This window comes from Malaclemys terrapin, chromosome 3 (genome assembly GCF_027887155.1).
Source record: "Malaclemys terrapin pileata isolate rMalTer1 chromosome 3, rMalTer1.hap1, whole genome shotgun sequence".
Lineage (NCBI taxonomy): Eukaryota > Metazoa > Chordata > Testudines > Emydidae > Malaclemys > Malaclemys terrapin.
This window is the reverse complement of record NC_071507.1, coordinates 201,248,829-201,273,848: the sequence shown is the minus strand read 5'-3', so window position 1 is coordinate 201,273,848 and position 25,020 is coordinate 201,248,829. Positions and strand designations below refer to the sequence as shown.

The 25,020-nt window shown below is 47.6% G+C and overlaps 1 protein-coding gene across 2 annotated transcripts in view; it reads right to left on the bottom strand.

Moving 5' to 3' along the window:
- Positions 1-6,826: 6,826 nt before the first annotated feature.
- The window catches only part of INTS9 (integrator complex subunit 9), a 90,807-nt gene continuing 72,613 nt past the window's right edge, over positions 6,827-25,020 (bottom strand). For both annotated transcript variants that reach the window (XM_054023985.1, XM_054023986.1), the window contains exons 15-17: positions 10,736-10,834; positions 8,902-9,039; positions 6,827-7,322 (exon numbers count right to left, since the gene is read on the bottom strand). In XM_054023985.1, coding sequence (XP_053879960.1) covers positions 7,146-7,322; positions 8,902-9,039; positions 10,736-10,834 — 414 coding nt within the window. In that variant the 3' untranslated portion in view covers positions 6,827-7,145. The remainder of the gene's footprint in view (positions 7,323-8,901; positions 9,040-10,735; positions 10,835-25,020) is intronic.

The following is a 25,020-nucleotide window of genomic DNA, read 5'->3' as shown; positions in this document are numbered from 1 at the left end:
GCGGCTTTACCGCCATCGCTTCATTCTTCGGCGGCGATTTGGCGGCAGGGCCTTCCCTCCGAGAGGGACAGAGGGACCCGCCGCCGAAGAGCCCGACCTGCCGCCCCTTCCCCTTGGCCGCCCCAAGCACCTGCTTGCTGAGCCGGTGCTGGAGCCGGCCCGGACCAAACATCTCGTGCAGGCTATTTATCCATAAAGCATAGCCTGAAGGGATCTACAGACAGCTCATCACTGGTCAAGAGTCATAATCATTGCCAGACCTATGTACGGGTCATGCGTAAGGCTGGGAATAACGTATTTATATTGAAAGTCTGCTTTGTGAACTTGGTGTAAACATTAGTTGTTTGGGAATATGATGTCTTGGTGATGGCCCATTCACGTAGGAGGGAGTTGTCACTCCTCCCTGTTTAGCAGGAGAAGTAATGCCAGGCTCAATTGTCCACTCTTGCTCCCTGCCAAGACTATCAGTGGAAAGCCATCAGTGACAACAATCAAAACAGCTTGGGGGGAATACAAGAGCATTACAACAGCCAGGGATCACCCTGCCCTATGAATAAAGACAAAAGACAGTTTCAATATAACACAGAATGGGGAGAGGCACGGTGCATCCTTTCACTGAGGAGACATCTCAGGGGAGCTGGGGTGTTCTCATGGAAAACCAGAGCCTGGTTCCTGTGAAGCTAACAGTTCTGCAACAGCCTGCAATTTGGGGAGTAGGAGAGATAGGGGGAGAGGGGAACAGGCACATGTCTCACACAGATCCTGCAGCCCTGGCCCTTGCCCTCCTCCAGTGGCTCCTGCTTCCGAGGGCCTCCCACTGCAGAGATGGTAAGAGGGGCCTGTCCCTAGTAGATGTCAGGCTTGGACCCTCTCTCCTCTCCAGTGCACTGCTCCCTTTCATTAGGTGCACTGGAGCGAAGGGGCTGTGTGTGTGAGGGGAGGAAGGAGTCCTGTTACCACAGTGCTGTCCGTTCAATGGGGCTGGGGCCTCACTCTTACTGGACCATCCCCCACCTCATCCAAGACTGGAAGAGTGGCTGGCCAGAGATGTCCCAGCCAGGCCTAACAGACCCGGCCTGAGGTCCTCTGTGCTCCCTCAGCTGGCTTTAAGGACCAGCAGTGATGGGTAGGTGGCGGGACACCCTGCCTTTCCTGGTCACCCCCATAGTCAGGGAATGGTGGACTGGTTCCCCCTCCTGGTTGGAGCCTCTCCTCCCTCAGAGATACGGAGAAATATTGAATTGAAGCTCCTCTCATCCTTGGCATGCCTGAAGCGGCCAAGGTAGCCATGAATCAGGGATGCCCTGGGCTGTATAAAGACCAGTAGCAGTTTCCCCTCAAGTATTCACAGGTGAGTCACATGGCGGGTGGATCTGCTAGGGGAAGGGTGGCCTTGTTGAGAATAGACAGCTGTATGTTGCTACTTGATTGGGCCCAGTGGCTAACCAGGCCCTGAGCTGCATTAGCTGTGAATTCCACAGCTGCAGGCCCATTCCAGGGAACGCTCTCCTGTGGGTGTCTGTCTGGGCGCTGTCATTCGGAGCAGCCCTGTGGACAATTGTGGTTTTTTCCTTGAGTGTTCTGGTTCTGAGTGAGGCCTTCACAATTCATTCAGTGGCACCCTACATTGGTTATAGATAGGGCCGGCTCCAGTGCAGGACCCAGGTGCTTGGGGCGGCCAATGGGAAGGGGCGGCACATCTGTGTCTTCAGCGGCAATTCGGCGGCGGGTCCCTCAGTCCCACTCGGAGGGAAGGACTGCCCGCCGAATTGCTGCCGAAGAACGAAGCGGCGCGGTAGAGCTGCCGCCGAATTGCCGCCGATCGCGGCTTTATCTTTTTTTTTTTTTCCTTCACCGCGTGGGGCGGCAAAAAAGCTGGAGCCGGCCCTGGTTATAGTGCTCCCTTAATGACGCTGCACCTTCCTGGATATTCACATTTTTCAATTCTGCCTTACCTGCTCGTTATCAGTAACTACTTAATGACTCTTAATTACGTCTGTTATTGACTTAATGTTTCTTGGTACAGCCAGAGCTCAGAAGAGCGCAGCCTTGCCGCTGTTTTTGAGTAGTCATTAATTTCATTCCCCCCTTCCCCATCTGTGAAGGGATCTGTTTCCACTCAAGTATTTTACTTTCCCCACACAACTTTAGGAGCGCTTGATTCCCCCTGAAATTCATTCTGCTTTTTCTACTTCGTTTGTGACGCAGTCACTGCTGACTGTCTCTCTCTCTCAGGGCCTGGAGGGGAAGCAGGCGAAATCTCGGGCAGTACCGGGTACGAGTTAAGACAAATGAAATTGAATGAATTGGTCTGGCTGCTCTTTAAGGCTAATATAAATGGAAAGCAACCATAATATTGTTCTACCCATCCATGATCATCTCCCTCATAAAGCCTGCTCAAGTGCAAAACGCTCATTTTAACTTTTTATTCATTAGTTTCTGACCCAGTGGCCCATCTGATGGTTTGCACTGAAGGCTCTCTGGTGAGCGCAGGACCAGGGGAGTACTGGAAATTAATCGCTTGTGAGGTTGCAAGGTGCAGCCCTGCAAATTGGCTGTTTGAAAAGGATCCAGCGTGGAACAGTGGCTACGTTTGCGTTTCATTCTCAAGTGCTGCTTGGTGGAGACAGAAGAGGAGCTGTCTGACGTGGCTCTGAAAAGTGGTGATGGAGCCATTCGGGCCCATGCAACATGTCTGCATCCCACTAGCCTTTTGAGGGTGCCTAAGTGTTTCCAGTGACCGGCACAAGGTGCAGCGTAGACAGACCACCACACATGCTGCAACCAAGGAGGGGATTTTTCATCTTCTGGGAACTATAAACCAATTAACTGTGCTGTTAAAGTACCCCCCCCTTTCTGCTGCTTCGTCTTTCTTTCTTGCTATTTAAAGTGATGGGGGGAGGGATAGCTCAGTGGTTTGAGCATTGGCCAGCTCAACCCAGGATTGTGAGTTCAATCCTCGAGGGGGCCATTTAGGGATCTGGGGTAAAAATCTGTCTGGGAATTGGGGTTGGACTAGATGACCTCCCGAGGGCCCTTCCAACCCTGATATTCTATGAATCAGTAATGGCCAGAGTCACACAGGTACTGTAATGTTGTCTAGGTGGGAGTTAAGGCCTGCCTGCGTGTGCTGGGTTGTTACTTGCACTGTTCCGATCGTGCCTTTGACATCTATAAGCGACTGTTACAGCTGGTGGCAGAAGATGGCCAAAGCACTCTTGCCTGAGTAGTAATGTACTAGTCAGCAGTGGTGCCAATTATGGGAAGGAAGAACCCTCCACCCTCAAGGCTTTTGCACTGGCTCAAAGTTCTATCAACTGCAGGTGGGGGGCATGGCCCAGCCGCTGTCCTGTACTAAATCAGGTCACAGTACCTGACTGGCTGCTCGGTCACAGTACCACTGACATTTGACCTAGCTGCCCCTCCGTACAGACCGTGTAGACAGGGTCTTAACCCCTCTAAGGTGGCTCTGCTGTCTGTCCTTCCAGCCAGAGGGAAATGCAGCTGCAATCTGGCTCATGGGGAATCTGTTCTTCTATGGCAGAGTGCAGGGGAGTCTGCCAAGAACTCAGCTCCTGACAGCACCAGCTCCTGCACTGTGGGGGAAGAGTGAGGGGCAACTCCCCAGCCGAGGAAGCCCTGGAGTCCCTGAGTGGGAAGAGGAGGGGAACTAGTGGGGACTGGAATGGGGGTCCCTTTTGAGGGGACACACACACACCAGCATTTGCCCCCCACCCCCCAAGAACTTTCTGAATTGGCACCTTCTTGTCAACTGTTGGGAATGGACCACATCTACCCTATTGAATTGGCCTTGTTAGCACTGACCCCCCCCCACTTGGTAAGGCAACTCCCATCTTTTCATGTGTTGTATATTTATACCTCCTTACTGTATTTTCCACCCCATGCATCTGATGATATGGGCTGTAGCCCACGAAAGCTTATCCCCAAATAAACGTGTTAGTCTCTAAGGCAGTGGTCCCCAACCTTTTTCATCTGGCGGGTGCCAGACGATGAGCCACGGACCGTGGCGGCAGACGAGCATCCGCCAAAATGCTGCCAACAAGCAGCGTCATCCAGAGGCGTCGCTGCTGAAATGCCGCCGAATTTCGGTGGCATTTCGGCGGATGCTTGTCCACCAGCCAGTACACGGGCGCACTTAAGACGCCCTGGCACTCACGGGCATTGTGTTGGGGACCCCTGCTCTAAAGTGCCATAAGGACTCCTTGTTGTTTTTAAGAACGCTTGGGAGTCTGAAGGGAAATTGAGCTCCATGGTGGCTACAGCTGATTTCCCAGTTCCTGGTCTAGTTTAATAGCAGGCTCTTCTGTTTGGAGACATATGATGCAGTTTTCACACCTTAAGCAAGGAGGCAGGGTGGGGGAGGGGGGGAAGGATCCCTGGGACCTTGCAGCGACAACATCGCCCACTCTGGGTCAGAGTCTGGAACTACCCCCAGAGTTGTAGACTTTAAGGCCAGAAGTGTCCACGGGGATGGAGGCTGAGGTTTTGCATAACAAAGGCCCTACCCTTTCCTCAAGCAGATGACTTGATTAGGGAACTATTTCCCCCCAGGCTGCAAGATTAGCCAGATCCCAGTCCTATGTTTCAGCAAACAAGACTTCCCTTCCCCTCATTATACAACAGGAGAAGGAGAACACCGTGAACCAACCGCACCTTGAATACAAAGTGCTCAAAGTGCTTTACCAAAAGCTGGGTAGCGTGATCCCCGAGTTGCAGGTGGTGAAATGGATGCACAAGAAAAGTCAAAGTAACTGAGCACCCAGAGCTCTGACATCAGTGGGAGTTGCAAGTACCCAGACTCTGCTAATCAGCCCTCAGCTCACGTGGCAAGTGTGTGGAAGCATCAGGAATAGACCCCCTCCTTCTCCCCAGCATGCTCCCTACCCTACTAGCTCCTAAAATGGGGATTGGAGACCAGTTCCAGAGCAAAGCATGACACGGCTGTAATTAAAGACACACTGAACAATTTCCCAGCGCGCAATGTACATTCTAGTCAGTGAATTGACTTCCACTTCTCCAGTGGCCGCCAGCACAACACTGAGCAGGATTTTGAAGATCTACGTCACCCAGCAAACCAATTTCCTTCACCGCTTGCACTTAGTCATGGTGACAGCAGGATCCAAAATAACATCCCCGTATTGCTAATTACTGCGCTCTACCGTTGCTCCTGAAGTCCCAGGCGTTTCCTTGAGGGATTACACGGCAGGACCTTGATTTTAATTTCCTGATACTAAATCACTCACAGTATAGGCAGTAACAAGGGGAAACTAATATCTGGCTGGGCTGTCTGCTGGCTGGCAGTTGATTGGGGACACTCCCGCAAGGCTGACTCAACAAGCACTAATGCAAAGCTTCAGCTTGGAGACTCCAGCTCCTTAAAGTCTCAGGTAAATTCTCCTGCTATTATCAATGCAAATTAGTGGTCTCAAACATAACACTGTGGACCTCGGGCTCAACACTGGAGACAGTTTAGTTACCCAGATGACAGACATTTTCAAGGACTCACGTATTCCCCACACACTCTCTCTCCCTCCCTCCCTTTCCTCCCCGACTCCGATGAGTTTATCACACAGCCTTTGTGTGTTAAGAATAATCTTTTTGGAGATTTAATTACAAGGTGAAATATGTCCCATTCTTTTATCCCATTTTAGAGGGATGATAAAGAAGCAGAACTACTGCAAATGTTGTAAACTCTTATTAGGATTAATGTTACCGGAACCAGTTTTTATCACCTTCATAGCACTATTTGTCACATGCCGTGACACGCATTCAGCAAAGGTGTAGCTGCGGGAGCCTCTCCAGCCCATCAAACATGAATCTAAAGTGTAGAAAATGCAATTTGGAAGCTGCACTAGCATAAATAAATACTTTTTATTATGGAGCTGCTCTGTACTGCTTTAATCTCCTACAGGCCATAAAGTGAATGTATTTTCCAAGTGTACGTACGTACACGCGCACCAAAGGCGGTAGGGGTGAGCACCTGCTTTGACAAACCACCGAATCTGCCCCTGCTTTGGCATTCTTACTATGGTTTTTTTGAACTCCAAATAACTACAAAAATCCCATTCGGAAACAACAGTGTGAAATTTGATAAACTGGCTGCTTTCAAACGTGGCGCTATTAATTGAGTTTAGACCCCCCCACACGCAGGAGGGAAAAGTTTCATAAACCCGGATATGAATGGAATTGGTCACGTGATTGTTAAAATTTCAGGCCAAGATTTCTGAAAATTAAGGCTGACGGGGGAGGTTTTGAGAAGGATCATACAAGAGTTAAGCACAACGGGAACAGAGTCCTAACTCCCTCTAAACTTATGCTGTTAAGTCCATATTTAGGCACCCAAATAAGTACCTTGATGGTCAAAGGAGCTCAACTTCTCTGAACTACCACTGACTTCAACATGAGCTGCTGGGGGCACTGACCTTTTAAGGGTGGAGGGGAAATCAGGGCACTTTTTTAAGGGCCTAACTTCAAACCCAAGAGACTAGTTTTAGGCACCCATCTTTTTAAAAAAAAAATTTGGCCTCAAGTGATGATAAATATCCCCCTGCCCCACCCCAGTGCGGGAAATGAAAACGTGACTGCAGCATGGTGCAAATGCAGAAAGGATCAGAAAATAAAACGGACTGGTTTAACTGGCCAATCAGAGCAAAAGGAAATAGACAGCACAGATGGTAAAAAGTAAATAACCTACACCCTTCCCCTCCCACCTCCCCGTCCAGTAATGAGCGCCACATAGGCAGACTTCTGCAATGAGATTTTTCAGGCAGACGATCAGGGTGTTAAGAGTAAGTGTGTTTCTAGGTAGCATTTTCACCTGGGTGAAAACATACAGCATGTGTTTTATTTTGCAATTCTTACTGAGGGGCTCTAAACCCAAATTTACAGCAAGGGAATTGGTTTGAAAGGTTGCAAAAAGTTGGTTAAAATTAATTATCTATAAAATATTCCCCCCTTTTCCTCAGGTGGGAGACGTTTTCTGGCTGTTTATGAAATCAGAGAGGTGCTCTCTGCATCTCCCCCAGGGGAAGCGGTTCCATTTTTCTCTGGAGTTTTGTCATCTCACAGGCCTGCTTTGCTCTCCTCGTTCAGGAGAGGCTGGCCGGATCTCCGTCAGGGAAGCGCTAGAATTTCTGAAGGAATTTGAGAACCAGGTCCCGCAACTTGACCCGGAGCGTTTCGTCATTGTCGCAGATGATGTGCGTTGAATCCTCTTCTATCTGAATGAGAGTTTCTGCCTCTTGCAAGAGCACAATGTGTCCCTTTGCTGTGTCCTCCACCTTCACATCGCTGAACCCATGCTGCACATGGGGATTGGGGAGAAAGTACTCACATTTAGAATGAAATATTTGGGGGTGGGGCGGTTTAAGGGCCATAAAAGACACAGCTCTGCACTCAAACTCTAACACCTAGAAGAAGTGGGATTGAAAGCTACTGTAAGTAGCAAACTGCTTTGTAAGCATTAGTTATAAGCCTACTGAAATTCCTCTGATAAACACTGAGGCTGTGTCTACGCTGCGCACCTTACAGGGGCACAGCTGTGCCACCTCCTGCAGACAAAATCAAACCACCTCCAAGAAGGGGCGGTAGCTTTGTTGGCAGGACAGTGTCTCCCACTGACAAAGTGCTGTCCACACCGGTGCTTTTAGTCAGTAAAACTTTTGTTGGTCAGGGAGTTTTTTTTTCACACCCGACTGACAACAATTTTACCGATGAAAGCACAGTGTAGCTATAGCCTAAGTATTATCCCCATTATATAGATGGGGAAACTGTGGTACAGGGAGGTTAAAGCCAAAATGTGCAGAAGTGACAACTCATTTTGGGTGCCCAACTATAGACAGCTGGGGCTTGATCATCAGCGGTGCTGAGGACAAGTCGCTTCCTTGACTTCAAATGCAGTTGTGGGAGCTCAGCACCTCCAGCAGGGGGAATCAGGCCCTCTAGGTATCGCAAGACATCCTCGAAAAACAGAGGCACCCAAAGTTAATCGGCCCTTTTGAACCTTTTGGCTGAAGTGACTTCCTTAGGATCACACACCAGGTCAGCGGCAGGTGTAGGAATAAAACTCAGACTTCTAGTACTCTGTTCTAACCCCTAGACATTGCTCCCTTCCCTACCAGTACAGCTCTGTTCTGTTCTCATCATAAACAACCTCTCCCCTCCTCCACCAGCTAAACAACTGGCTCTTTCAGGAGTGGAGCCAAGGAGGACATGAAGTGCTCCACCAATGCAGTTACTTTAATTGCTCCTTAGTCCATTTGATAGTTTTTTTCCCCTTCCACACCTCAGAAACCAGTGGATGATCTAGAACATGCATTGCGACGGAGAAAGAGAGAGGAAGGAAGGTTAATTTGCCATGAGGCTTCCTGCATTATTTAAGGCTGTCAGTTTAAAAAGCACTGCATTAGCGGGGATCCCTTCTGGAGCTATGAGACGCTACGCCGAAGTCCCATGGCTAGACACCATTACTGAGGTGTCTGGAGCACAAAGCCAGAATTCAGAAATGTTTTAAATTGTGGTGGGGGGCAAAGGTATTTGTACAGTGAGAGAAGAGCAAAACGAGACCCGACAGGCCATCTAGCCTCCCCACCCATGAGAGAGCAGGATGGCTCCTCACAGTGGCATCCTGCAGTAATTTGTCCAACCTAGTTTTAAAATGACGGATAAAATGGGGCTTCCGTCACTTTCCTTGGGAAGATACTTCATAGCCAACAGAACCCCCACCCCCATATTCAGGGCATCTATTATCTCTTCACCCTGTTCAGTCTGTTTATATCTCTTTGGACTACCGTAGATAATCCCCTTTCCTGCTCTACACTGGCTTTCTGGGCTCTGGGAAAGTCCACTTGAACCTCCATGCTACAGGAAACATGTTATTACCTTCTCCAGGGTCTGTACAAACTGGTCCATGGGAATGGAGCCACTCAGCAACGGCTTTAAAGGTTTGCATTCTGGGGCGTCGTCACTCACCCGCTTTCTCTTCTTGCTGGCTGGGGGCTGTGTGGGTTTTGGAGGGGGCTAAAGGCAAGAACGCACAGGAACAGACCAGCTGAAAACCTTATTACAGCATTAGTAACCTGGGGTGCACGCACGTAAGAGGTGGTGCGGAGGGGCAGACTCTCTGACCCTCACTGCTGAGAGGGGGTGTTGCAGCTCTGAAGGGAAACTGACCCTGGATTCCACTGCCCATCATCACCGGCAGGCCAGGATCTTCAAAAGCAATTAGCAGTTTTGGGTGCCCATCTTGAGACACCTTAAAGGACCGTGCTGAGCACTTGCTCTTGCAGATTCAGGCCTCAAGGTTTAGCCCATTATTATTGATTTAGCACCTGTAACAGTCTGAGCGCTGTACAAGACAAAATGAGGCCGTGCCCACCCTGACGAACTCAGAAGACACACACACAAGTCAGGCTGCACTGGCAAATCCCGAGCGAGGAACTAGTTGTTGGGGGTTCTGGGTGTTAACGGGGTCAGTAACTCGCTTCTCACTGGCATCACAAAAGCCGATCTACAGGGAGGGATTTTGCATAGGCAGGCCCTGGAAAAGCATTCTCTGGAGCAGTTCGAAAGTTTGCCCAGGGAAGTACGCCCGAGTCATGCTGGGAAGCTTCCGGCTCCTTCTCTGGAGGGGAGGAAGGGAGCAGAGCAGCCCAAATGCCACTGCCCCTTCACCAGGAACGGAGGAGGAGGAAGCAGGGTAGCCCCTGAGCTGCTGATCTTTTCTCAGGCTCGGAGGAGGGAGAAGAGCGGCCCACAAGCCCCAGCTCCTTTATGAGCAGGAGGAGCTCAGGAGGGCAGCAAAGGTTCTCTGCGAAGAGCTAGGGCCTGGCTTTCATTGATTTAGACATTGCCTCCCTCTACAAAGCAGTGCTGTGGTAGCTGCAGAACTACTCCTCTTGTAAGCCGGAATGGGGAAGGATTCTCTCCCCAGCTGACCATTGGAGAACCTCAGTTCACAGTCTAACCCAGGGGTCAGCAACCTTTCAGAAGTGATGTGCCGAGTCTTCATTTATTCAGTCTAATTTAAGGTTTCGCGTGCCAGTAATACATGTTAACGTTTTTAGAAGGTCTATTTCTATAAGTCTATAGCATATAACTAAACTATTGTCGTATGTACAGTAAATAAGGTTTTTAAAATGTTTAAGAAGCTTCATTTAAAATTAAATTCAAATGCAGAACCCCCCGGACCGGTGGCCAGGACCCAGGCAGTGCGAGTGCCACTGAAAATCAGCTCGTGTGCCACCTTCGGCACGCGTGCCATAGGTTGACTACCCCTGGTCTAACCCCATGATCTGCCCCAGGAGAACAGAGCATTTCATTCGCTTAGGGGACAGGGGTCCCCCCCGGCAGTGTTTTAAGGCTGTCTACCTTCTACTCCATGACCGTCCATGGTGAAAGACTGAATGATACCAATACTTGTACTAGGCACAGACACTAATGTGATTTGTGGCCTTTCCTTATGAATAATCCCTCTCCTCCTTTTATCTCAGCTGGGCGCACAGAGATTTAGAAGCAGCCCACTTTCAGTTCCACATCTGACTCATCTAGGAGTCCAGCCTCGCTCATGCGCACTAGGAGAGAGCGTCTGACCGCATCTGCTGCCGTGTGGGCCCAGGTGCTAGTTGAAGGGGTTGCCACATGGGAAGAGCTGGGATCCAGATGCCAGGGCTGCCCTGTGTATGGAGAGTTTCCTCCAATCCCCATCATACTGTACCTGAAGCACATGCTTGTTGTCTTTAGTATGCAGCACAGCAGAAACGGTTGCTAAGGAAATGCCAGGTTTAATCTCCAAGGGCACCAGTGAATCTGCAAGCTGAAGCAAACAAAGGATTTTGTTTAGCAAGTGATAATCTCTAAATTCCCACCAAGCCAGCTGCGATTTAAATTGGCAGCCTGATGTTTTTAACATGAACTAATGAACTGTAAACACAGACCAGGGTGCAGTGACAGAGCACTCCTACCTGGCATCCCCCTTCCTCAGCTCTCTCTCTTTCCCTGTCTCAGTGCTATTGACTTTTGTATCGCTCTCAGAAGTGGGTTTTCGGTATCCAGGGGCAACTTTTATGAAATGGACAGTTAAAGAGACACCTAATTTTAAACAGCATTAGCTACGTTACTGACACCTTTGATTATTAGCACTCAAAGTCTAATTTCCCATTGTTCATGCTGTTTATTTACATCTTGGGGCACTACAAAAAAAAATCAGAATCAGTTTCACATTCAGGATTTTAGTGTCTGCATTGCAGAGTATGGAGGGGAAGCTGAATTTGTTTGGCACCAGCTTGTTGAAGCTCATGTAAGTGCTTCTGCTGCTTTTTATTTTCACTCAACCTCTAGATTTGGGTCTGAATTTCAGTCCACGGCAGCCCTTTTGAATACGCATTGCCCACTAGTTTTTGGAGGGAGGATGCGGCAGTAAATGCTCCATGGTCAGCATTGTGGATCCGGAGGTTTGCAGAAGGTGGGCAACTAGGAAGTGACATGAGGAGCAAATTTCAGTCACCCACTCTAGCCTCCCGCCGGCCTTTCTCTTTAGTCGCAGACTGTTAAACTTTCTCGTTCATGGTAAATAGCAGTTTTTAAAATATGATCAACATGTGTCTGGCCCCAGGTGCAACTTTATAAAGCACCTACATATTGATATCCATATAAAACTTACTGTCACTGTATAAAGAAATGTCCCCATGCCATCTAAAACTCCCTCCCCCCCCCCAGCACATCTCTGCAGGGGAACTCTGAGCAAACTGACAGGCCTTGCAGAGTGGGCAGGCAGACTCAGGACGTGCCAGACCAAGGTGGTTGGGGAAACTAATTCCTGAGTTGTTGGATTGGCCAGCAGCCTCTAAACATACAAATCCAGGACCTGTGAGCACAAGCATCTCGACTGTCACATGCTGGTGAGCCAGGCAGAGAAAAAGAGGTCAGAACTAAACACCTTGACCTGCACCAGTGAACTGGAAGCCAATGCCGTCCTTGGAGCACAGATATTATAGGGTCCCTGCCACAAACAGCATGAAGTGAATGAGTATTTATATGCTGCATCCGCTGACTTTTCCACTTAGTTTTCAAGGGCAGCCCCAGCAGAGGACATTGCAGTTATCCAATGTAGAGGTAGCAAAGGCATGGATGGGAACTCCTGAATCTGATGGAAAAGGCTGCAAACTCCTACCCAGCCCAAGATGGCTAGTAGTGATCTCAGGATTCAGAAGCTGTTGGGACTCCAGATGGGGAAGAGAGGTAACAAAAGGTAAGCACAACCATGTTAGGAAGGGGCAGGGATCGACTTCACTATTTCCCCATAGTAGTAACCCCCATATCCCACGCGATATCACGTCAACCGCCCGTGGACAGAACCTCCACTAGATTTCTCTCATCTGAGCCTAGTCCTCTGCTTGGCATCTATGACTGGGGCCAGATTTTGAGAAGGATTTAGCATCTAGGGTGCCGAGCTCCCTTGCAACTCCAGCCACTCATTTCCATGCCTAACTGGGAACAGAGCTTGTTAGAAAGTCGGGCCTCTATAGCTAAGCATCTCCGGTACACTGCTAGCAAGGGAACACAAGCGGTCTTGCCGCTGCCACACGCTGTTCACATGCATGAAAAACAGGAGGAGGATCTCCATGCATTTCACAGAGATGGGGATTATTCCCAGTCCAGGCCCAGAGGGGTTAATCAATGCCTTGCTAGAGATCACACAGCAAGTCCATGGCAGAGTTTGGAATAAGAGCAGGAGACTGTCTTAAACCACTATACCATGCCACCTCCCCACAGTGCAAGGAGGTGGGTACTACATACTTTCCTATGGAAGCAATTGCTGCAAGGATGTTATGTGATTGCCAGTGGTAGAGGCCGTGATCCATACAATTTTGAACAGAAGCGATGCGTGGGATATCCAAAAGCACTCGGCATTGGCCTGACCCCACTCCCAGTGAAGCAATGGGAGTTTCACCACTGGCTTCAATGGAAGCATTTAGGCCAACGTTAAACATTTCTGAAAAATCTTACCCAGCGTCACTATTAAGAGAAGGCCCATCCTATGAAGAAATTTGAGAACACCGGCTTAAAAAGGGACAGATTGATATTTTCCACTGGACAATAATAGACACTCACAGAGGCCTCGGCAGCAAAATGTAAAAGAAAAGCGATATGTTGGCAGTCACAGCTTCAGATTTGGCCTCAGAGCTAAAAATAGCTATGCTTGCCGCAGTGTAACGCATTGCACTTTGAAGGGATCGAAGGCACTTTCTCTCCCTGCCCCTTTGCACTGTGGAATCAATACAGAACTGGCTCGAACAAAGAACACAATCAAAGGCGACAACTATTGTAAAGGAAGAGATTCTTAAATCAAAGGAGCTGCCTTGTATGAAAGTTCGAAGAGTGCCTCTTCTGTCACTGAAGCACTCTGCTATTCCACTCTACTGAGTATTAAACACGCGGGGACAGGAAATCGCAACACTTGAGCCATTAACAGTCAACAACGCTCTGCAGCAGGCATTCGCTTTTACTTTCTCTACGATACCGGCTCATCTTCCATTGATCGAGAGTTGGCTGATTCTTAGTATGGAAGCTCAGTGACCCAAACCGAAGGTTATTACGTCACGTCCAGCCATGCAACAAGAAGGAAAGTTCTACCTCCCAGTCATTACTTCAATCCTAGTGCCATGGGCTAGCATTGTGGAAGCCATGGAAAAACACACACAAACACCCGAGGACTAGCATTACACTGATCAGCCCCCTACACACAGAAGAGCACTTGCGTGGTGTTACTAACATGAAAACATTGGTAGTGTTCTGATTTCCTTCCATGTTCATACTGCTGGAGGCCTGGGAAGAATCAATACTCGTGTAGCAATGGGGATTAATGTCATCAACCTTTAGATTGGGAGGTGGCAGGTTTGAGTTTGGCTTGCGGCTGTCTTAGTTTCACACTCTTTACTTTTCTGTTTTGGTCTGTTTCCATTTTAATTTTTACCAAAAAGAATCAACCCCATAAAAGAGTAAAGTTGCCAGTGTTTTGCCCGAGTGCAGCCCCGCGAACTAGGAGAACTGCAGAGAGATTTCTTTTTGGAAGCGTCACTACTGTGATTTTTGCACGTAGATGGTAGTGTAAGTTCTTGTAGCGTAAGTAACTTCTTAGCAAACACTGTTGCCGAATCTCTCGCTTGGGATTGTATTTTCCACAACTGAACAGGATCTGGCATACCAAACACTGCTGATGGCCAGCTACAGTTGTTGGCATGGAAGATAAAGGTACATGCAGGCTGAGGGTCAAATCCTAAATCTTTACCTAGTCCTTTCTCAGGTAAAACGGTCACTGGACTTCAGTTCAGGCCATGCACTACCTTGAGTTCACAGGCAGAAGCCCACTGAATGCAACGAGAGGCTGCACAATGATTGAGGATAAAATGAGCCTTTTGTAGTAAATTTTTAGGCTAGTTACTGGCCAATTATTTCCAGTTCCCCACCCACCCATCAAGTGCCAGAACTGTAGCTCCTGAGTTCAGATAAGCACAGGGCCAAGATACTCCCCAGGGCCAATCTGTGCACAAGATGTACTTCACACAGCCTTTTAACCTAGAAGTTGCATCCATATAAAGCTAGCATCCTCCCTAATTGGTTATGCCTACACTTATAGGCAACTTCACTTAGAATCATAGAATATCAGGGGTGGAAGGGACCTCAGGAGGTCATCTAGTCCAACCCCCTGCTCAAAGCAGGACCAATTCCCAACTAAATCATCCCAGCCAGGGCTTTGTCAAGCCTGACCTTAAAAACCTTTAAGGAAGGAGATTCCACCACCTCCCTAGGTAACCCATTCCAGTGCTTCAACACCCTCTTAGTGAAAAAGTTTTTCCTAATATCCAACCTAGAGCTCCCCCACTGCAACTTGAGACCATTGCTCCTTGTTCTGTCATCTGCCACCACTGAGAACAGCTGAGCTCCATCCTCTTTGGAACCCCCCTTTCAGGTAGTTGAAAGCAGCTATCAAATCCCCCCCTCATTCTTCTCTGCTGCAGACTAAACAATCCCAGTTCCCTCAGCCTCTCCTCATAAGTCATGTGCTCCAGCCCCCTAATCATTTTTGTTGCCCTCCACTGGACTCTTTCCAATTTTTCCACATCCTTCTTGTCGTGTGGGGCCCAAAACTGGACACAGTACTCCAGGTGAGGCCTCACCAGTGCCAAATAGAGTGGAATGATCACGTCCCTCGATCTGCTGGCAATGCCCCTACTTATACAGCCCCAAATGCCGTTAGCCTTCTTGCCAATAAGGGCACACTGTTGACTCATATCCAGCTTCTCGTCCACTATAACCCCCAGGTCCTTTTCTGGGGAACTGCTGCCTAGCCATTCGGTCCCTAGTCTGTAGCAGTGCATGGGATTCTTCCGTCCTAAGTGCAGAACTCTGCACTTGTCCTTGTTGAACCTCATCAGGTTTCTTTTGGCCCAATCCACTAATTTGTCTAGGTCCCTCTGTATCCTATCCCTACCCTCCAGCGTATCTACCACTCCTCCCAGTTTTGTTGATAGTGAAGGTTTGGTTAGGCCTGACAGAAGTCTTCTGTGATATAATAGTTTTACAGCACAGCATAAAGGCACGTGTAAGACATCACAGATTAACTTTTGTCTTTCCCACAGACATGATTAAAGTAATCACAAAGCTAGAAGAAACTGGTTTGGATGAGCAGAAAACCTGGACTGACTGGGGAGGAGAGTTAACAGAAATGAAAGACTAATACATAGGTATAAAGAGAGAGAACAAAAAGTTATCAGCTGAAGCTGTTTATTGTCCAGTGCTGGAGGGGACTGCAGTGAGAGCGTCCTGAGGTGCTTCCCACTTGTGAGAAACTGATCATTACTTCCTAGTGTTTTCCCTCTATAAAAAGATTCGTTAGACCCCGGTGGTGAGTGGTGAATTTCAATCCAGTACCTTCTCCTTTTATTCCATCTTCTGCAAGTGGAACAGGTCTTGGTCTAAACAAGAGAGCATGCAGGAAGGTTTACCCAAAAGGGATAAGATTCAATGGAGCAAGGTTTGAGACAGGCCGCACCTTACTGATCCCACTCTCTCTTTCCGAAGGAAAAGGGAACCAAGGAAGAGTACAGCTTGAGTCACCCAGACCAAGGGACACTTCAGAGCAAACGGGTCCAGTGTGGTGGGACCGCACAGCAGCCTGGTGTGTCCCCAGGAAGGGGAGTTCATCTAGGGCGGGGGCACTGCTAGAGGCCCCCCAACCAAGGCCAGGGCCCCATTGTGCTAGAAGGTGCACACACATCCAGTAGCACTGATCCTTTCCCCAATGAGCTTTTACAATAGAAGAATATTTTAAAAACAAAACAGCCCTCATTCAATTAGACAGCCTGCTGCTGAAGTCATGTGATAGGCATCATTGTTCAAATTGTAATTAAACGGGAGTCACACTGTTTGCTCAAAGGCTACTGTTCAAATTTATCTGTTTGCTCCAGAAGATGTTTTCCATCCCCCGTACTCTCCTGTGAACAGACAATGCCTAACCAATTTCCAGTAAGCTGCTTTTTTAAAGTGACATGCAGACACTCAAAGGAACAGATTAATTAAACAAAGTGAAAATGCTTCCATAATACTCCGGAGAGCCAGCCCTAGCCTTGTGCCACTGGAGAGTCAAAAACTCACTGAACAAAGGCTGTACTAAGTATAAATCTCATTAACATCTAAAAGTCTTACTGGGCAAGATTTTCCTCTCTGTTACCGTGATCTCAATGCACAGTGACTCCACTGACCGCCATGGATTCACTCCTGTGTAAGAGACCAGAATCTGACCCTAGAAAGGTTAGCCAAGATTGTTTTGGGTGGGGATGTGGAGGAAAGTGGTTTTAACAGAAAGCCTCCTTTCATCACACACATCACTGAAGCCATTCTGTTGCTACTGGGACCACAATGACTCATGGGTTTTTCACTTTTAACAAGAGAGTTAAGGAATCCGGAGACAAATCTGGACACACCTCTGTGTACAGTTTGAAAGTCTATGGAAGTTAATGTACCAGAGAGAAAGGGAAAGGGCTGACAGACATTTGGTGTTTTCCGGAGCAGGTTTTAGCGTTTGTTCTTTGGTTTAAGTTGTGTTTTGAAAGATAACAGGCTGGGTTCACAATGTTGATGCAGAGAGCTGTAAAATTTCCACCATACAGGGACCACTGTTGGTGTGATTTTGGCCCCAAATGGCCCTCCCTGCAGATGGGGATGTTGCAGGCACCTTCCGACACTGAAATCTTCCACATGGCTGGGAAGCCGGCATAAACCCTGGCTGAAATAAGAGAATTCATCTGTGCAAGGGGAAAACCTTTCCAAACCAACTCACTAATGGCTCCTCTGCAGAACAACGGAGCAACACACTGGTCTTTTCTCCAGGATCAGAACGGCAGGGGGCTATGACAACTCCCGAAAGGTGGAGTGGGGGCAGTTCTCTGGGATGTTAAGTGACATGGAGGGAGGAGTGGGGGTGAAGCAAATACATGCCATAGAATGCAATTTCCCCTCCTCTCAGGTCTTTGAAGATTAGAATGATCCTTAAAGATCAGTTGTACTAGAGGGCATGGCTAATAACAGGGAGAAGGAGAGATTACACTCTTAGAGATGTCAGGGATTTGCAGAGCCTGACTGAGTTGTGGTTAGCGCCAACTGGCATCCATCCTTATTGTGAGACTCAAAGGTCAAAGACTGCATGGACCAGGAAGACAGAATTTGATTTCCATGTGGTTGTGCTGGGTCGTCCTGGAGGTATGTTGGCAGTGCAGGGGGAGAAAGTTAACCCCTTCAGCAGAGGCACTTGTTGTGTGGGTGGCCAGAGGATTCAGTCTTTAGCACTGCCAACTCAGCACCTTTCACCAGCATTACGTCCATTTAGAGAATGAACAAAATCTTTTCTATGACATTTTCTCTTAACATTTCAGTGCTGGTGAAGGATGCCCTATTGACAGCCCTTTATTAGTAGGGTTTTCTATTGAGTTCACCACTGTGGGATCCCGGGCTGTGATTTTATACCAATATAGTTAAATCTCTCTCTCTCACCCCCCTCCTTCCCTCATGTGGACACAGCTATACCAGTAAAAGCACTTTTACAGTGGTACCCCTTGAGGAGTTGTACCTCAAACTATACTAATTTCTAAACAGATACAGTTAAAGCAGTACAAAAGCTGCATAAAAAGCCCCAAGCTGTGGCAGCGGGCGGTATAGACACCAGATCTCCCAATTCTCACCTAGCACCTTAGCTCATAGGCTATCCTTCCTCTGGAGATGAAAACCCTCTCTCCACTGGTTAATGGTCAACAGAGCAAGCTTCGTCACATCCCACCCAGAGTGTACTTCCGACCTGACCTGGAGGGACCAGCTCTAGGGATATGTTGGGAATTCAGTCTCCATGGCCCATTCAGTTTCTTGGTCTCTGTTGAGGCCGCCAAAAAGGGGGGGGGAGTTTTGTTGGTACTTTGTGTGACACTAGCTCAATCATTTCAACTCCCCTTCTTCCTCTCCTCACTATTTTCCACATGGCTGGTTGGAGAGTCTCACTGGATCCTTCTCAGGGAGGTCAGCTGCACGGTGTGAGAAATAGTGCACAGGCTGTGGTACCACACAAGTGCCAGGTAACAGACTAGATGCTCTAGGAGGTCCTTTCCAGAACTATCTTCTGGGTTCCTGTTTGGACCCCAGACTGGGTGAACTATTCATAAAGACCAATTTATCCATCCCATTGGCTCTTTTCTGTTTACAAATATTCTGCAAAGAATCACGCTCCCCAGAAGCCAGGCGGGCTTCAAAACGACGACAGATGTTTCACATGAACCTGTTTCAGCCTCAGCACTGCTCACGAGGAGTTGGCTTCAAGCATTTGGCAGCCATGCTTTAAAACTCAGGGTGTTCCAATTGGTCATGGAGGACGTTTCCATGCCCTGAATAGACAAATAGCTTTGAATTAGGTTTCTGGTGTGACTGGAAGTGTTATAGCTAGTGGTATTTGCTGGAAAAGAAAAATCGCGGTTTCTGCAAATATTCTTGCCAATAAGCCCGTGGGCCAGCATATTCGAGGAAAACAAACACAGCTGGTATCTTTTTCTCTCTCACACAGTCATCTGGACTCCAGCAGCAGAGTATTTGAGAGCCTCACAAGTATTCATCTTCCCAACGTTCCTGTTAGGGAGTGCAGTGCTATTACCCACATTGTACAGAGGGGGAACTGAGGCACAGAAAGACTAAGTGACTTGCCCAAGTTGACCCAGGAAATCTGTGGTAGAGCAGGGACTTCAATGTTTGTCTCCCAAGTACCAGGCCAGTGCCCTAACCAGCGGGCCATCCTTCCTCTTTCTGAAAGGAATGTATTTAAAATACAAGAATGTCTGAATAATGTTTTTTGCAGGATTTACTCTGCTGTTAGCCTCGCTGTTTTCAGAGAAAGGTGATATTGCCCCCAGAGCAGAGCCAGGCCAAGGAATAGGTACCACTCAAACCCTCAGGCTTGAAGGAAAGCCCCAGGACTTGACAGTAGAATTTAAATGCTCCCTAGGTCTTGACCTGGCTCTCTGCATAGGGGGTGAATATCACCCTGCTAACACAAGATTTGTTTTGGTCACAACCCTGAACATACGTCACATTTTACTAGCCCTAGTTTTAATAGGATCCAATAAATATGCAAATGGCTCCAACAAATACACATGCCACAGTGACGTTGCATCTGAGAGTATATTTTTCAATTAAAAACCCATCCTTAACTCCAGGGATAATCTCAGCAGGTGCTGGCGTACTCACAAAACTGAATTCAGGCCCAAATTGGATACAGATGATATGGTGGTGGTAGGAGCTTGGCTTATTGCGGTTTGTTACTCAGGTACAGTTCCCCATGTAGCTCTGCATCCTGTGTTAACACTAAGGGTATTGTTTTTCCTCCAATGAAAAACAGATTTTTTTTTTTTTATCCGTTTCCATGGGGCAATATAGTCTGCTTGTAAACAGCCTCACCTTTGATCCACAGACACATCTGTGCTGATTGTATTGTCAAAATATTTTAACATCATGTCTGTTAGAATACAGGTCACTTAATATTAAGAGTACGTTTGTGCATAGTTTATAGGATTAATACATTATTAATCAATAAGCAACAGAGGGTCCTGTGGCACCTTTGAGACTAACAGAAGTATTGGGAGCATAAGCTTTCGTGGGTAAGAACCTCACTTCTTCAGATGCAAGTAATGGAAATCTCTAGAGGCAGGTATATATCAGTGTGGAGATAACGAGGTTAGTTCAATCAGGGAGGGTGAGGTGCTCTGCTAGCAGTTGAGGTGTGAACACCAAGGGAGGAGAAACTGTTTCTGTAGTTGGATAGCCATTCACAGTCTTTGTTTAATCCTGATCTGATGGTGTCAAATTTGCAAATGAACTGGAGCTCAGCAGTTTCTCTTTGGAGTCTGGTCCTGAAGTTTTTTTGCTGTAAGATGGCAACCTTTACATCTGCTATTGTGTGGCCAGGGAGGTTGAAGTGTTCTCCTACAGGTTTTTGTATATTGCCATTCCTGATATCTGACTTGTGTCCATTTATCCTCTTGCGTAGTGACTGTCCAGTTTGGCCAATGTACATAGCAGAGGGGCATTGCTGGCATATGATAGCATATATAACATTAGTGGACGTGCAGGTGAATGAGCCGGTGATGTTGTAGCTGATCTGGTTAGGTCCAGTGATGGTGTTGCTGGTGTAGATATGTGGGCAGAGTTGGCATCGAGGTTTGTTGCATGGGTTGGTTCCTGAGTTAGAGTTGTTATGGTGCGGTGCGTGGTTGCTGGTGAGAATATGCTTAAGGTTGGCAGGTTGTCTGTGGGCGAGGACTGGCCTGCCTCCCAAGGTCTGTGAAAGTGAGGGATCATTGTCCAGGATGGGTTGTAGATCACTGATGATGCGTTGGAGAGGTTTAAGCTGAGGACTGTAGGTGATGGCCAGTGGAGTTCTGTTGGTTTCTCTTCTGGGCCTGTCTTGTAGCAGGAGGCTTCTGGGTACACGTCTGGCTCTGTTGATTTGTTTCTTTATTTCCTTGTGTGGGTATCGTAGTTTTGAGAATGCTTGGTGAAGATCTTGTAGGTGTTGGTCTCTGTCTGAGGGGTTGGAGCAGATGCGATTGTACCTCAGTGCTTGGCTGTAGACGATGGATCGTGTGGTGTGACCGGGGTGGAAGCTGGAGGCATGAAGGTAGGCGTAGCGGTCGGTGGGTTTTCGGTATAGGGTGGTGTTAATGTGGCCATCGCTTATTTGTACGGTGGTGTCCAGGAAGTGGACCTCCCGTGTAGATTGGTCCAGGCTGAGGTTGATGGTGGGGTGGAAGCTGTTGAAAGCATGGTGGAATTCTTCCAGGGCCTCCTTCCCTGGAAGAATTCCACCATGCTTTCAACAGCTTCCACCCCACCATCAACCTCAGCCTGGACCAATCTACACGGGAGGTCCACTTCCTGGACACCACCGTACAAATAAGCGATGGCCACATTAACACCACCCTATACCGAAAACCCACCGACCGCTACGCCTACCTTCATGCCTCCAGCTTCCACCCCGGTCACACCACACGATCCATCGTCTACAGCCAAGCACTGAGGTACAATCGCATCTGCTCCAACCCCTCAGACAGAGACCAACACCTACAAGATCTTCACCAAGCATTCTCAAAACTACGATACCCACACAAGGAAATAAAGAAACAAATCAACAGAGCCAGACGTGTACCCAGAAGCCTCCTGCTACAAGACAGGCCCAGAAGAGAAACCAACAGAACTCCACTGGCCATCACCTACAGTCCTCAGCTTAAACCTCTCCAACGCATCATCAGTGATCTACAACCCATCCTGGACAATGATCCCTCACTTTCACAGACCTTGGGAGGCAGGCCAGTCCTCGCCCACAGACAACCTGCCAACCTTAAGCATATTCTCACCAGCAACCACGCACCGCACCATAACAACTCTAACTCAGGAACCAACCCATGCAACAAACCTCGATGCCAACTCTGCCCACATATCTACACCAGCAACACCATCACTGGACCTAACCAGATCAGCTACAACATCACCGGCTCATTCACCTGCACGTCCACTAATGTTATATATGCTATCATATGCCAGCAATGCCCCTCTGCTATGTACATTGGCCAAACTGGACAGTCACTACGCAAGAGGATAAATGGACACAAGTCAGATATCAGGAATGGCAATATACAAAAACCTGTAGGAGAACACTTCAACCTCCCTGGCCACACAATAGCAGATGTAAAGGTTGCCATCTTACAGCAAAAAAACTTCAGGACCAGACTCCAAAGAGAAACTGCTGAGCTCCAGTTCATTTGCAAATTTGACACCATCAGATCAGGATTAAACAAAGACTGTGAATGGCTATCCAACTACAGAAACAGTTTCTCCTCCCTTGGTGTTCACACCTCAACTGCTAGCAGAGCACCTCACCCTCCCTGATTGAACTAACCTCGTTATCTCCACACTGATATATACCTGCCTCTAGAGATTTCCATTACTTGCATCTGAAGAAGTGAGGTTCTTACCCACGAAAGCTTATGCTCCCAATACTTCTGTTAGTCTCAAAGGTGCCACAGGACCCTCTGTTGCTTTTTACAGATTCAGACTAACACGGCTACCCCTCTGATTATTAATCAATGTGACAGGCATAAGTAGTATTCATCTGGAATACTAGGTGTGCAATTCTGGTCTCCCCTGTTTACAAAAGATAACTTCAAATATCAGTTGAGGAGAAGGGCTTCTAGGATGATCAGAGGAATGGAGACTCACAGAAATATCGGACTGGAAGGGACCCTCGATAGGTCATCTATTCCAGTCCCCTGCACTGAGACAGGACTAATGTTATTTAGACCATCTCTGACAAAGCGTTTGTCTAACCTGTTCTTAAAAACCTCCAATCACAGAGATTCCACAACCTCCTTAGGTAATTTGTTCCAGTGCTTAACTACCCTGACAGTTAGTAAATTTTTCCTAATGTCTAACTTAAATCTATCTTGCTGTTATTTGAGCCTGTTACTCCTTGTCCTAGCCTCTTTGGAGAAGGAGAATAATTTATAAAGAGGAGGAGAAGGAGAACAAACTTTGACATACTTGAAGACTTATGTCCCCCCTCGCTCTTCTCTTCTCCACAGTAAACAAACCCAATTTTTTCATTCTTTCCTCGTAGGTCATGTTGTCTAGACCTTTAATCATTTCTGTTGCTGTCCTCTGGACTTTCTCCAATTTGTCCAATCTTTCCCGAAGCATGGTGCCCAGAACGGGACACAGTGCTCCAACTGAGGCCTTATCAGTGCTGAGTAGAGCGGAAGAATTACTTCTCATGCTTTGCTAACAACATTCCTGCTAAAACATCCCAGAATGATGTTCACTATTTTTCCAACTGTATTTCATTGACTCGCATTTAGTTTGTGATCTACTATAACTGCCAGATCCTTTTCTGCAGTATTCCTTTCTAGGCAGTCATTTCCCATTTTGTATTTGTGCAACAGATTATTCCCTTCTTAAGTGTAGTACTTTGTGTTTGTCCTTACAAGAGGAGGCTTAAAGAGCTTGGCTTGTTTAGCCTAACAAAACAAATGACGAGGGGAGATATGATTGCTCTCAATAAGTACAGCAGAGGGATAAACACCAGGGAGGGAGAGGAGTTATTTAAGTTAAGGGCCAATGTTGGCATAAGAACAAACTGGCCCTCAATAAATGTAGGCTTGAAATTAGACAAATTTCTAACCATCAGAAGAGTGAAGTTCTGGAACAGTCTCCCCAGAGTAGTAATGGAGGGGAAAACACTTACCTTGTCTCAAGACTGATCTGGATAAGTTTATGGAGGGAATGGTCTGATGAGATTACCTTACAATGGCATATGGCCCATCTGGGACTGCTATTAGCAAATATCTTCAACAGGGGAAATGGAGCACTGATTGGGAGGGCTCTACAGAGAATTCTTCTGGCTGCTGGGTCTTGCCCACATGCTCAGGGTCTAACTGATTGCCATAATTGGGGTCAGCAAGGAATTTTCACCCAGGTCAGATTCACAGAGACCTTGGAGTCCGGGGGCTGCCTTCCTCTAGTGTGGGGCACGAATCACCTGCCAGTTTGAACTAGAGTAAATGGTGGAGTCTCTGTAACTTGAAGGCTTTAAATCACGATTTGAGGATTTCAGTAACTCTGCCAGAGGATATGGGCCTATTACAGGAGTGGGTGGGTGAGGTTTTGTGGCCTGCGTTGTGCAGGTGGTCAGACTAGATGATCATGATGATCCCTTCTGGCCTTAAAGTCTATGAGCCTATGTTAGATGGTTACAATCAACCAATTAACTTATTGGACTCTAAGACCATTTACTGAATCTTCATTTGTCAACATTAAATAAGGGGATTTGTCCTGCTTTGAGCAGGGGGTTGGACTAGATGATCTCCTGAGGTCCCTTCCAACCCTGATATTCTGTGATTCTAAGCCATTTGCTAGCGTGCCTTAACATGGTTTCACAAGAGAAGGAGAGGGTTTTTCTAGCAAGTGGTGCAGGAGACAGAAGCCAGTAGCCCTGACTTTCAATTCCCAGCTCTCTCTCGGACTCACTGTGAGACCTTGGGCAAATCATTCGGCTTCTCAGCACCTCAGTTTACCCATCTTTTAAATGGGGATTGTATTTGGCAACCTCACCGGTGTTGACAGAGGATTAACATATGTGTGATGTGCTTTGAAGTGTCACGTGCTTGCAAAGGATAATCAACATTTTTAGCTTTCCCACAGTGATTCCGTCAACCTTAATACATTCACACTGTGAACACCCTCTCAGGAGTACCTCTCATTCTAGCTTTCTGCTTAGCGGGAAGTGCTTTGCACCGTCATACGCAATAGAAGTCACATGTGCAACACCTTTCTGTTTGAAGAGACTACAGACACAGAGCATCCAGGACCAATGTGGTGTTAGACAGCAAGGGGCCACCATGCTGTTTTCCTTTTGTC